Here is a 13854-nt window from a genome sequence, read left to right as displayed (position 1 = left end):
CCTGCTGAGAATATACATGTTATTTATCTGCACTTTGTTGAAGAGCTTTTGTTTTTATAAAAGGCTTACAATTTTTCTTCTTTAAGTACTGCTATCAATGTTTCATTATTGTAAGGGCACGAAGCCTCCCTTCCTTCTACCCTGGCCACCAGACGCCCACTTGCCCTCACTACCTTCAGCCTCCTCAAGGACTACCGGCGGCGCCACCTCGGGAGGGTCCAACTTCCCCGCCATTTTCCAACGCTCGCACGACTGGCGCGCCTGCGCTTGGGACGATGATTGGCTTAAAAAAAAAAAAAAATCACGCGAGTGGGGATAGGCTGTGCAGAGCGCACGCGTCCAGTGCGTGTCTGTGCGTCACTGGACCAGGGTGAGAAGAAATGGGCTTTCAGCTCCCGGGAGGGGACAGCCCAGAGCCTCCGAGCAACAGTTGGCCCGCACGCGTGCACCACGAGGCCTGCAACTCCAGGTTAGAGAAAAGAAGGGCAAAACTAGGGTCTTGGTCGTTGGCGAGTGAGTGCTGCATGCACGCATGGAAATTACAGGCAGGTCTCGCCATCTCCCTCTCTAGGATTCTTGTGTTGTGCAGGTTGTGCAAGTCTGGGACAAATGTCCATACGCTGTGTGGTGGTACGCATGCGTTGAGTCCCTTTTCGTTCACGAATCCTCACTTAACAGCCTATGAGACGTTAGGTATCTCCATTTCACGAGTAAGTAGAATGAGCCGTGGAACGTAAGTGGATCTATGTAAAAATTCTGGATCTCAGCCACCATGTGAAGTCAGGTGCTTTGCCGCGGGTTACAAAGACAGGTAGACGCTGGAGGCCATCTTCTCAATACTAGCAGCAGCCAGCACTGAGGGGGGCCGTTTTTGACTGGGTAAAGGTGACGTACATGAAGCACAAAGCAATGTCCTTATGGGGGTCGGTTTTAGGCTTTTTATATGCAGTTTTTTTCTTTAAAATATCTTCAGGCCGTTTCTGGGCACAGGCTGGTCCTGCATTCCAATTCCAGAACCCCCGTGGGCCACCCAAGGAGACCCTGGCCAGCCCTGGACCCTCAGGGCTGAGATCCCGTGGGGGAGGCAAACCCCTGATGCAGGACGGAGGGTGTGGTGCCCAGGACTGGAGGAGACGGTCCCTGATAGAGGCTGCAACATCATCCAAGTGAAGGAGGTGTGGCAGAGGGAGGGGAAGAGGGAGTCCTACGGATTTCCCCAGCGGTGGGGGGGCAGAAGGGGGCTGGGGAAGCAGCCTGCTCACCTGTGTGCAGTCACACTGCCACCCATGGCTCATGTGTGGGCAGCCCCCCAGATCTCGCTCCATTGCCCGGGGAGACAGGGACCAGCCACAGACACCACCACCAGCAACCCGCCCCCCCCCCCCCCCGGCCCATTTCCAGGGTGGAGACAGGAAGTAAAAGCCAAAGGTGGTGGTTCCCCACACGGCACAGTCTGGGAGCTCCGCCTCTCAAGGTCCAGTAAACAGGCCGTTATGGGAAGCTTGGTCCGCGGAGGCAGCTGGGGCTGCTGGGGGCGTGGAGTACTTGGGTGGGTAACGAATGAACAGACGATCCTCCTCTTTCTTCACCCAACGCAGAAGTTTGGTCACTACGAGGATGGCACCTGCCTTGGTCACCAGGGGGCTGAGGCAGGTGTACAGCTCAAATTTGGAGGTCGCCTGGGGGTTTGAGAGGAGACAGGGTCAGCTGGGCCGGAGCTGGCCATGCCCGGTGCTGTCCACCCCACCCTAGCCCCATACCTGTCCCATTTGGAAGGTGCACCTGGCAGCAGCTCCTCCTTGGTGCTGCCTGGTCACTGGGCTAAAGTGGGTAAGCTGATGCTATCGTATCATGAGTGGGCCAAGGGATCAGCGAGATCTAGTGGCTTCAGCTGGGTGATGCTGGCTCTGTGTGTATGTACACTCTCTGGACCTCAGTTCACTCATGTGTGCACTGGGGATGGTGACAACAATGCTTAATGTTTAATGAGCAATGGTTGTATACAAAGTCCTGTTCTAAGCTCCACACACCTGTTTTTATCATCTGTAGCCTGGGCAAAATAGGAGGATTAACGCAATTTAATCTTCATTCCAACCTGAGAGGCTTAACCTGACCAGGTCACCAGCACCTTTCCACATCACCTCTCTCTGCTCTCCCCCTCGCGCTCTCTGTTCCAGCCACTCTAGCCTCTCCTTGCTATTCCTCAAACATAACCAGGCTCAGCCTCACCTCATGGCATTTGCACAGTCCTTTCCCTCTGCCAGGTGTACTGTTCCTGGAGATACCCACACGACCTGGGACCTCCCCTCCTACGTGGATGTCATTTCCTGACCACCCGATTTAAAATCCTGGGCCTACCAGATCTTGCTTTTGAAATACCGTCCTCCACTGAAAGGTACAAGGGCTCACTGGACAGATGGCCAATTTCAGGACTGGCACAGAGAAAGTACAAAGTGAGCTTGGAATATCTTGTGCCAGAAAGTAAGAAGTGCTTAAGCGGTCACGCAGACGTGTCAAAAGGATACAGGGGCCAGTCTGGCTAAATCATGGCTCCTGCTGCCTAACTCAGAGACAATCTGAGCACACAAATAAATGAAAGGAAAAGACTTTAGCCCAATGATTTCAAGAAAATTCCATAATATAAAATTCAAAAGTCAACGAAGAAATAGGAGCAGGGAAAGTTCTTCCATACAGTAGAATCTCAACCAATAAATGAAGTTATGATGGAGTCAGAAAAGTGACCGTCTGGTAAATACCGGAGAAACAACTGTCAAAGGCAAAAATCATTAATGGATATTAAAATTAGGGGATGAAAACACGGTGAAAAAGAGAACACTGACATAATCACCACAAGATATTTACTAATTACAAAATCACCACAAGATATTTACTAATTACAAAGGGCAAAGACACCTAACTTTAAAGTGGAGAAACCCGGCAGCTACCACCTTAATGAAGCGACAGAAGTTAACATCATCAACGGGATACAGTGACATTGTGGTCCTCCTGATATGAAGCAGAAAAGGACACAACATCACTTCTGTGATACACTTGCCCAAAATGCATGACCTCAATTTAGTCTTGATAAAATATTAGAAAAACCCAAGTTGAGGGACATTCTACAAACTAACTGGCTGGTACTTTCTAAAAGTGCCCAAGTCATAAAAGACAAAAAAACGACTGAGGAAATGTTCCAGAATAAACGAGGCTAGGGAGACACAATAAACAAATCTAATATGTGGTCCTGGACTGGATTCTGGACCAGTAAAAGGATATTAGTGGGACAAGTGGTGAAGTCTGAATGAGGTCTGTGGATAAGATGTGATTGTACTGATGTTAATTCCCTGATTTAATGAGTTCCTGTGGTTGTGTTAACATCTGGAGAAACTACGTGAAGGACCTATTTAAAGTAACTTCTTGCAACTTCTTTGTAAGTCTAAAATTGCTTGAAAATGAAAGCTAAAGAAATTTTTTTTGATTAAATAAAATTCTCAGCCTAGAACAGTGCCTGATACATAACAGGCATGCAAATAAATGATTTAATAAATATGCACTAAATAGCAGAATCTAGGGGAAAGTGCCATTTCCCGTGGGGTCACATGACCAAACTCCCTGAAGCTGACCTTGAATAGACCCATAGGAAGCGAGGACAGGAGCCCTGAAGAGACCCCAGGGAAGGATACCCCAGGTGGAAGGCACAGCAGGGGACCAAGCCTGTAGTGTTCAAGAGCGCTGGGAACTCATGGCGTCAAAGCTCAACTGGTACCTGCAGACACGTGGGCGGGGCTCATGGGAAATCGGCGAGCACAGTGATGGTGGATAACGGGGCCTCTTGAAAGTCAAAGACACTCTACTGGTGGCTAACCAGGAGACACTCTACTGTAGACTGGTGGCTTGTCTACAAGTGTCAATGCATGTGTCTAAAAAGAAGAAAACTTAATTTCTGTTTTATGTGAAGAACAAATTCAGATTTGGCACTTTTGTGTTTTAAGTGCCTAAGAATGGAAAGAGATAATTAAAGAGTATTTAAGAAATTTAAGATCATGAACTGGGAGAGTCCTAGGCATAACTGCTAAGAATCTTGGAAACAAAAAGAAGTTGAATGTCTGTCATGCAGTTTCCTTAAGCTACAGTGAACACCATCTTCTCTCTGGAAGAAGACAGAAACGAGGAGCAACTGTGCATGGTAATTTTCACTAAATTCTTCTAAGAATATTTACCTTGTTTACAACTGGATTCATTTATTCCTTCTGGTATTGACTGGAATACTCCAGTCAGATACAGGAATTTTTTGTGTAACTGTAATTTCAAAAATTTCCACATGATGGCAGAAGATCCTAATATCTGGAAACACGTTATTGAATGAAATTCAGAAAACTTTGTATTTCAATTTTACCTGAAATAGTATGCGTCTTTTCATATTTCTGCTAGTAATTTTCACACTTGTATTGTCTGACAGAGACAGTTATTGCTACTTAGAACATTTAAAATGTTTTCAGTAATTTTAAAATTTTAAAAATAAATTTGATTTTCCAGAAAAAAACCCAAAAAACCACCAGACTCTCTACTGGTTGTTTCTCTGGTATTTACCAGATGGTTACTGTTGACCGAGGGAACGGTCAATAGAATGATGGCACTAAAGGTTCTGGGCACTGCAACTGCTGGGTTTCACAGACACACGGAGTGGCCAGGACACTTCTGGAGGCAGAACCGCAGCCCAGGCCAAGGCGTGGTGCACTTGAAGGAGGCTGTCACAGCTGGAGGGGATACAGGGGAGGGAAAGAAGGCTTGAAGTGGGGCAGTTAACTCCTTCAGAGCCCCCCACTCAACTCACCCAGGCCAGCAGCGTCTCCTTCTCAGCCACGTGGTAAATGAGGCGCAGGGGCCGGGAGGTGTTGTGGAGGCGCGCGTGCAGGCGGTGGTACAGGTCGGACAGGCGCTGTCGCTCCTCCTGTCTGCTGTATGGGGCCTCCAGCTCGGGGCTGCAGTGATGGACGGAGGCGGGGGACAAGGTCAGTCTAGGGCTTTCTTGGCTGGCCTATCTCCCCTCAGTCTAGGGAGTTCAGTTCAGTTAGGAGCTGAGCCTCCCCCATTAGACTGGAGGCTTCACAGGGCCTAAGCTCCCCATCAAACTCGGGGATTCCTTGAGTCCTGGGGCCCTCCTCTCCATTAGAACAGGGGAATTCTCGAGGCTGCTGGCTGAGCCTCCCGCATCGGGCAGGCCCCTTCTATTGCATCTCTCTAGAGCATGGCTGGCTCTCTCTCCAGACTCATGTCTATGAGTTGCCGAACCTTCCACTTAGATAAGCCTTCCCACCGGGCCACTTGCCTGCAGGGTAGGGGCCCACCTGGTAAACTGGGGCAGCTGGCGGTGATGGTCGGGGATGTCCAGCGGCTTATAGAGGAAGTGCCAGAGGCCGGCGGCCTCCACAGCCTGCACACTGTAGGCCGAGGCACCGGCTGATGGAGTGTTGGAGAAGCTGGCAGCTTCCCTGAGGGTGCGCATGGCCCCAAGGGAGTGCATGCCGTCCTCGACCAGGCGCCGGCAGGTGGCCATGTCGTGGAAGGCCTCGGGGTCGGTGCCGAGCAGCAGCAGGCAGACAGGCAAGGCGTCCAGGCGGGCCACGTAGGCGTAAAAGAAACCATCGGGATTGAAGCGGGGCAGGCACACAGGCGCCCAGGCCTCGCCCGCCGCAAAGGCCGGTGCCCCCACCCAGTCCAGCAGCAACTGCAGGTCGGCTGGGTCCAGCCGGCACTCGGCCAGCACAGTCCGCTCCTGGGCTGCTGTCACCAGGCGACCGCCAACCGCCAGCACCGAGAGGGCCAGGCCAGGCGCCGTGCAACGTCGGAGCAGCGCACCCAGCGCATCCCGCAGCGGGCGAGCGAGAGGGACGCAGCGCACGGCGCCCAGCAGCAGGGCACCCGGGTCCCGCTCCACACTGTCCAGAAGCCGGTCTAGAGTGCGCTCCGAGCCGGCCAGCAGGCGGCGGAGGTCGTAGTTCTGCTTGCGCGCGAAGATGCGGGCCACGCTGGCACGCGTCAGGGTGCTCACGATCTGTGCGTGCACGGCCATAAGCTCCCCCCGCAGCTGTGCTGCTGACTGAGGCGTCCTTGACACGGCCACCAGCAGCAGTGGGCCCTGCTGCAGGAACACCAGCTTGTGGTCCTCTGGGGGAGGGAAGGGGCAGGGGGTAGAGATGCGTCAGTGGTGACAAGACGGGCTCAGGTGGGGCTCTTCCACCCTTCCCCAGAAGGCATACACTCCTGGTCCAAGCCCACACGGTCACTCTAGGGACACAGCACTAAGGTAAGGACAAACTGGGGGAGTTTGGACATTTGCAGGGACACGATGGGATGGTCAGGGAATCAGGCACACAGCATGGAGTGAGGAAGATGTGGCAAGGACTAACAGAGCTAGAGAGGCACCAACTCAGCCAAACAGCCCCCAAACCCACCCTCTTAGGCAAGAAGGAAATATCCAGCCAGTTACTTAGATCCCAGTGAGTTAATCACTCAGAACCCAGCAGGGCCAACAGACAGACAGACGCCTGGCCAGCCTCCACACACACTGACTCACTCCTAACTAGCTGGATAGTCCCCCAGGCAGCCAGCCAGACAGAAAGACCTACTGCCGGACAGACAGCCACAGTCCCAGTCACCGTCACCTGTTCTGCCTCCTGCCCCTTTGCTCACCAGCATAGATGGCGCGAATGGCATCTCCTGCACTCTGCACAAAGGACACGAGAGCTGTCATCACACCCATGGTAGTTGACAATGCCTCCACGCTACCATACCGCGAGTAGATGGGCTTGCCAGCCTCACTCAGCACAAACACGTGCTTCCGCTTGCTGCGCCAGTCCTCGTCACTGGGGTCCCCGCCCTGGCCCCCTGAGCCACTCTCAGGGCCGCCCACGGGACTGTTCTCAGAGGCTGCCGGACCCCAGAGCCCATAGGTGCATGATGGAGCCTCGGACTGGAGCAGCAGGCCGGGTGGGTGGTCCTTGGTCTCGGATCCTGAAAGGGAGCCCCTGGTGAGTCATCTGCCTGTGGACTCCCATTAACCCCATGTGCCCACAGACCAACCAAATCCCTACCAGCCCTGCAATGACCCCCTGCTGCTGACACAGACCTCCAGGTGTCTCCACTGCCCCTCAATGACATCCACTAACACTTAGGTTTCAACGATCCCCCTAAAACTCCAATAATCCCATCTCACTGTCATTACTGAACCCTTTATATCCCTACAGACTAATTATTCCCCTTTCAATGACTGCCATTCCGAAGTCTTCAAAGCACTCCACTGCCTCCGAATGAGTATCAATCTCTTCATCTTCAATGATTCCCCCATTAGTCTCGGACCCCTCATTTATTTTCCTGGTGTCTACTCACCCCTCAATAGCTACCATTATATCTATTAACATCTATGTCTTTGAATGTGCCCCTCACCACCCTAACCCCTTATTTATTCTCACTGATCCTAATGACCCCATTGACTCTCCCAGTCTTGGTGATGACCACTAATCCAAATTCTGCCACGATTATCCACTAACATCTGGATCTTTAGGACTCCCCTCACCCCCTATTCATTCCCACTGCTGTTCACTAACATTCCAATGACCCCACATTAACGTCACTAATACCTGGGTCTTCAATGACCTTCAATGACTGCCCCGACCCACAATTTAATCTACTCCATGTCCACTGCATTCCCAAGAATGACCACCGTTAACCACCTCTACTAACATCCAAGACTTCCAGTGACCTCCACTGACTCCCCTGACTTTTATTCTCATTGATATGACTTCCCTTTATTCTCACTGATATCCACTCCCCTCCCTACAATAACCACCATAACATCCACTAACACACAGGACTTTAATGATCTCTGTTGCCCTTCACCATGACCATCATTAACATTCACCAATGAAATCCACAATTTCATTGCCCTCTACTGACTACCCTCCCATTTATTTTAGTTGATGTCCACTGATCCCCAGTGACAGCCAGTGTTATCCACTGGCAAACTATGTATCAGTACTTTCCTCATAAAATCCCAATGACCTCATATTCCCTCATTTTCTCATTGACAGTCCCCAAGTACCTACTCCCAATACTTGCCAACAAGCTCTCAAAGACGCCCTCCCCCCCCAATTACTGACTGATTTTCAGTGAAGTGTACTGATCCTTCCCAATGACCCCATTAACATCCACTAATTCCAGAGTGGTCAATGAGCACTCATTCCGCAATGACTTCCGCTGATCCTCCACTCTATACCTTTACACGTACACCAGAGTCTTCAAAGATCTTCCTACTGGTCCTCTGACTCCCCAGATAATTTCACTGATGTCCACTGTCTCCCCATCAATGATCATCATTAACGTCCACTAAGATCTGGTTCCTTAAAGACTCCCTCCAACAACTCCCATCAACTCCTGAATGATGTAAATACTCTGAGCGCCCACTGGCCCCCACTGATCCCCTTTCCCACCTCAATGATTTAAAGACCCCAAAGGGGTCAAAGGGGGACTGACTTCTAAATAGTCCCCCTTTGACCGTATTAATATTTTTTTGGTCATTCACTGACCTTAACATCCTCAATCCCTAGTGCCCCTCTCTAACCCCAACGGATCCCTTTCTGATTCTTCCATTATCTAAATTCATACCAACTCCCCAGTGAACATCCATTGACGCCCATTCATTTCTTTTTCACTCCTCAATCATTTAAACTACAACCTGAGTACACAATGACTTCCCACTGACCCAAGCTATGGTTTAAACTACTTCCCCGAGTCCCAAAAGGCTCCCCTCTGGTCCCCCATGGACCTCCCCCAACAATAACACCCACTAGGGATTCCTTCCAAGACCCCAGTGAAGGGAATGCATACCTGTTTTCTCCACGCTCTCATCTCCAGTACCGGGTAGGTCCCTGCAAATCCCTCCACCGTCTCTAGCCTCCCCACTGGGGAACCGCATCTCCTCCAAGTCCTCCGCGTCCCCGGGGGCTGGGGCAGCAGTGCCTCCTCCGGCCTCCATCTGCACATCCCTGTGGGGGAGGGGAATGGAGAGTGACCCGCAGCAAAAGAAACTTCTTAAAAGCTGTTACTGAACCTGGCCCCCTTGTACACACTCCTGGGGCTCGTTTCCCCTCGCGTTTCAACAGGATGAGACATTCAAAAACACGACCACATACTTGCAACCTCCAACACTTTCCGAAAAGTGAGGCTCTACCGAGCCTCTGGAAATAAAGATATATAAACACCTGATTTAACTCCGTATCTCAACTGGCCAGGTACCATTACTTCCCGCAGCCGCGGAAGCATCGCACTTCCGGATGTGGCCGCTCTCCTGCCAGACTTCCGGGTGCGACGCGGCTCTGAAGACACTTCCGGTTGCGGACCTTCATTCGCTCGCTGGGCCGGACCCCTCTCTCCCGCCACCCACTTGTGTTCCCTCACCGTAGAGAAGGCGCGCGCCACTCCCGGATCTACGTCGGATCTGGCCCGGAACCCAGAGCCCTTTCTGCCCTCGTTCCCACCGCACCCGCACCAGCGGCTAACAGGGGCGAGTCCGGGCCACTTCTCGTACCCAAGGTTGCCGGCGTGAGGGGAGCGCGGCTCACGTTCAGCCAATCCGGAGTACGGAGGGCGGCACTGCCTCCTTTATGGCCCAATCAAGCGAAGCCGGTCCCCTCCGACCGTTCCGCCGCTTTCCGTCGGCTTCGTATCTCCACCAATACTGTGCGTCGGATTGCTATTGCACCCGCCGATCCCTTGACTGACATCTCTCTGGACCCAATCGAAGATTCGAGCCTATTCCTCTCTTCACTGGAGGAGGTTCGCAGCCTAGGTCATGATAGATACCCGTGCCTGGTCTATAGACGTGCTCGCCAGAATTGAGGCAACTTCACCCTCCTTTATCCACCAGGAAAGGCAGGGGCGTGAGGGTGGAGTGGAGTCTGACAGAGAGAAAATGATTGACGGACAGTCACCGCTTCCAATCGGAGTGCCGTGCGCAGGCTGGCCAGCCTATGGGACTCAGATTCTAAGGCGAGAGGCGGGCCTCTCAGATGTAGGAAGTATTCGTGGGTGTCTGGGTATTCAGGCAGGCGAAGGGCTTAGCGGCCTCTGGAAAAAGGCAAGCGCGAGCCGTGGACATGCTCATGGCGCAGAGGGGTGAGTTTGTAAAGGCAATGTGTAGGCTGACCAGGGCCTGCCCAGACCGGCAAAAGGCCGAGCTGACCTCGCTTCCGAAGATAGGGCTCTGTGGGCGGAGCCATGCAGATTAGGAGCCCAGGCCTAACTAGGGTGCTTGTGGGCGAGGCTTTGGGAGCCTTCTGAGACCTCGTTGGTTGAGGAAAATGCCCCTTCGGCCTCTGAGCGCCACCACTGGCTGGACGAGGGTAGGGCAAGATGCCCGCCGCTGGGATCCGTCCCCTGGAGGGTGTCTAAGCTAGCTTAGAGGAGTGCGCGGTCCGGATGATCCGATATTCTTTTCCTGGGCTGCATCAGGCGGTCCTAGCCGACAAATTTAGTGTGAGGGTGAGCGCAGATGTAGACAGTCCTGCTCTGGATTCTCCTTCTTTGCTCTGAATGTCTCTGCCCGCGACTCCTTGTCTCTGAGCCTCTTTCTCTCTCTGTGTCTGGATGTCTCTTTGCGTCTGCATCTCTGTCTCTCTTCCGATGTTTATGTCTCCGTGTGTCTGTGTGCCCTCCTTCCTTATCCCTTTAGCTCTTTTTACGTCTTTTTCTCCAGGTCTTTGTCTTAGTCGTTCTTCAGTTTTCTCTCCTCCAATATCTCCCTTTCTCTCTCTTCCTCTGTGTCGCTCTCACTTTGCTCTCAGTTGATCTCTGGCTTCCCACTCTTTCCCCTTTGGTCAACCGAATGGAGCTCAATGAGGCAAAGTCCCTGAGGACCAGCCTACTTGGAACCCCGACCTCCACTGCCCACAGGATTCCCATTTACGTTGAGCAATCTTAGGAGAAGTTGACTCTCATTGTTACCGAGTCCAAGCTCGTTCTGCTCGCCGCATGACAGGACAATAAATCAAGACAGGAGGTGTTGGGGCAAGGAATAACAACTTTATTTGGAAAGCTGGGAGTCTGAGAAGATGGCAGACTAGGGTCCTAGAGAACCGTCTTGCAGGGGGTCTGGATGCAAGTTTCTTTTTTTAAAATTAATTTATTTTTGGCTGAGTTGGGTCTTTGCTGCTGCGCACGGGCTTTCTCTAGTTGTGGCGAGCGGGGGCTACTCTTCCTTGCGGTGCTTGGGCTTCTCATTGCAGTGGCTTCTCTTGTTGCGGAGCATGGGCTCTAGGCGGGCGGGCTTCAGTAGTTGAGGCTCACGGGCTCTAGAGCGCAGGCTCAGTAGTTGTGGCGCATGGGCTTAGTTGCTCCGCGGCATGTGGGATCTTCCCAGACCAGGGCTTGAACCCGTGTCCCCTGCATTGGCAGACGGATTCTTAACCACTGCACCGCCAGGGAAGCCCTAGATGCTAGTTTCTTTTATAGAACAGAGAGGAGGCAAGTGAGGAGGTAAAGTAAAAAGCCCATACGTTTTGCAAATATCTTCTGATTTCACCAGACTCAAGGAGGGGATATGTTAATTTCTTCTTTCCTGCAGTCATTCACAGGTAGCTTGGGTCAGGATGTTTCCCCGTGAGCTGAACGAAGGTATTTTAGTTTAACTTTCAGGCAGAGGGGGCAGGGTTACCTGAGACGGGCCATTAAGTATGTATGCTTCATGCTATAGGCAACATCCTTTTAGTGATTAACTTGTAACAAAAGCAACGGAAATCAAAGGTTAAAGTAAAAGAAACAGATCTAATATGGAGTCAGATTTGTTATTCCCTATTACAATTCCCCACTGTCAATGTCCATTCCACAATCTTATGGGAAAAGGGGCAATGACCCCTCTGGCTACTTCCTGCTAGATAGGGGTGATGTGGGTGATTGTAGAATGGAATTGATCAGCCTTGGGCTGATAAGAATATTCTATTCTAGTCTAAGAATAGTCCTTAGAATCTTTGGTAGATAGGACAATTCTCAATTATTTGAACCCGATGAAATCCCTCAGTCCTTCTGTTGTCTAATTTGTAATTGGACTTGGGGGTTTTGGTTCAAGTTTCTATACATATCTATTAATTTTAACTTTCTGACTGTGTCATAATTACACTAGATTGCTGTGTTGTTCAGTTGAACAAGATTAAACAAGTAGGTTGACCCACCCTTCTCCAGTTATAATGAAATTGCAATCTCAATACTTATCATTTTTGAAGAGCAAACTTAAGTCTTCTAAGGGTTCACAAACCCATTGTTCTCTAGGCCTTTAGGGAGTTGGGCCATTTTCTGATGACAGTGGTGCTGCTTTAATCTGAGTGTGATAAATCCATGGCTTTTCTTCAGCTAACTTGACAGATGAGTGCACGGTAAGTAATACCACATGTGGTCCTGTCCGCCTTGCAGTCAGCTGAACTTCAGGCCCTTGTTCTCTCCAGGTTTTAAGGAAGACTCAGTCTCTGGGTCGGAAAGGATGTAAGGCTACTTCAGTTGGATAGGCAGACCTGTTCGAGGCAAACTCTTGAAGAGAGGTCAGTATAGTGCCCCAAATTTTAACTAATTAGCAACAGCTAGATCTTTCAGAGCGTTTACAGATTCCCTGGTCCAGGTAGACACCTGGACCTACCATAAAATATTTCACAGGGGCTTAATTTAAGCCTGCTTCTGGGAGCCACTCTGATCCATAGCAGGGCAGCTGGCAGAGCCTTATCCCCAGTTAAATTATTCTCTTGACCTATTTTAGCAGTGCTTCTTTTTAATATATGATTCATTTTCTCATTTTTTTCCCTGTTGATTGTGGTCCCAGGATGAATGTAACTGCCCATTAATTTGTAGTGCTTTAGACGTCATTTGTTGGATTATGCTAGAGGCAAAAGCAAGCCTGTTATCACTTTGAAGGGTGTTAGGCAGTCCAAACCCGGGGATAATTTTCTTAAGGAGGGCTGGAACCACTTCAGAGAATTTTCCTGTCCTGGTGGGTTATGCTTCCGCCCATCCTGAAAAAGTGTCCACAAACTCTAGCAGATATCTGAAATTTCCTACAGCTCAGGGCATTTGAGTCAACTTTATTTGCCAGTCCTCAGTGGGGCAGGTTCCTCTGTGTTGGGTCCCCATCTGGGGAGGCCTAACAGAAGCCTTTGAATTATTTTTAGCCCAAATCATGCAATTCTGAGTGACTCACTGGATGGTTTTTTGTAGGTTAGGCCCCATTATATACTTTTGAATCCATCGTAAGGTGGCATCTCTCCCGTGATGGGTACGATTATGAATGTGCTACAGCACAGTGTCCAGGAGTATCTCAGGAATCAAAACAATTCCTTGTGCACTACATTTCCAGCCAGGTGATGTGTGGTCAAGAGTGAAACCCCACTCTTCGGCCCTCTCCTTGTCCTTTTCTGAATACACTGCCTGGTGTTTTGACAAGTCAGTCTGTGGGAGAAGTGATCCTATCATGGCTTGATGGTTGCCTTCTTTGCTCCCTTCTTTGCAGCTTTGGTCAGCTAACCAGTTGCCCTCTATTATATGAGTTTCACCCTTTTGGTGGCCTGGGCAGTGCATTATGGCCAATTGGGAGGGCTTATGGACTGCTTCTAACAGTGAAACCACTAGGTGGCATTTCGGGGGGCTCCAGGGAGCTCCGGTTCTTTATGTCTCAGCACAGAAAGAATTAAGCGAGAGGCAAAGTGATAGATAAGAAGTGATTTATTGGAATAGGACACTTGTGAGGCTTACAAGTGGGTGGGTGAGAGGGTGCTGCACCCTGAGAACTCAGTGGGCTACAGTTTTATAATCAGAGGA

General features: G+C 50.7%; 1 protein-coding gene and 1 long non-coding RNA gene across 5 annotated transcripts in view; one reads left to right on the top strand and one right to left on the bottom strand.

The window, feature by feature from the left end:
- Positions 1 to 279: 279 nt before the first annotated feature.
- On the bottom strand, positions 280 to 9931 carry MON1B (MON1 homolog B, secretory trafficking associated). Of its 4 annotated transcripts, none has more exons than XM_067720800.1 (6): positions 9587 to 9931; positions 8887 to 9044; positions 6694 to 7014; positions 5349 to 6168; positions 4835 to 4982; positions 280 to 1679 (listed from the first exon to the last, which is right to left on the bottom strand). In XM_067720800.1, the coding sequence occupies exons 2-6, from the start codon at positions 9032 to 9034 to the stop codon at positions 1470 to 1472; spliced, it is 1647 nt and encodes a 548-aa protein (XP_067576901.1). In that variant the 5' UTR covers positions 9035 to 9044; positions 9587 to 9931; the 3' UTR covers positions 280 to 1469. The 4 variants fall into 4 exon arrangements, with proteins under 4 accessions (XP_067576901.1, XP_067576898.1, XP_067576899.1 ...); XM_067720797.1 differs by having other exon boundaries at positions 9457 to 9596; XM_067720798.1 differs by lacking the exon at positions 9587 to 9931 and adding an exon at positions 9261 to 9418.
- LOC137215516 (uncharacterized) overlaps positions 9841 to 13854 on the top strand; it is a 69669-nt gene continuing 65655 nt past the window's right edge. Inside the window, exon 1 of the long non-coding RNA XR_010939304.1 lies at positions 9841 to 10173. This is a non-coding gene — a long non-coding RNA (uncharacterized lncRNA). The remainder of the gene's footprint in view (positions 10174 to 13854) is intronic.

This window comes from Pseudorca crassidens, chromosome 20, assembly GCF_039906515.1.
Source record: "Pseudorca crassidens isolate mPseCra1 chromosome 20, mPseCra1.hap1, whole genome shotgun sequence".
Classification (NCBI taxonomy): Eukaryota; Metazoa; Chordata; class Mammalia; order Artiodactyla; family Delphinidae; genus Pseudorca; species Pseudorca crassidens.
The sequence above is the reverse complement of the archived record's forward strand: the minus strand, read 5'-3'. Positions and strand labels throughout refer to the sequence as shown.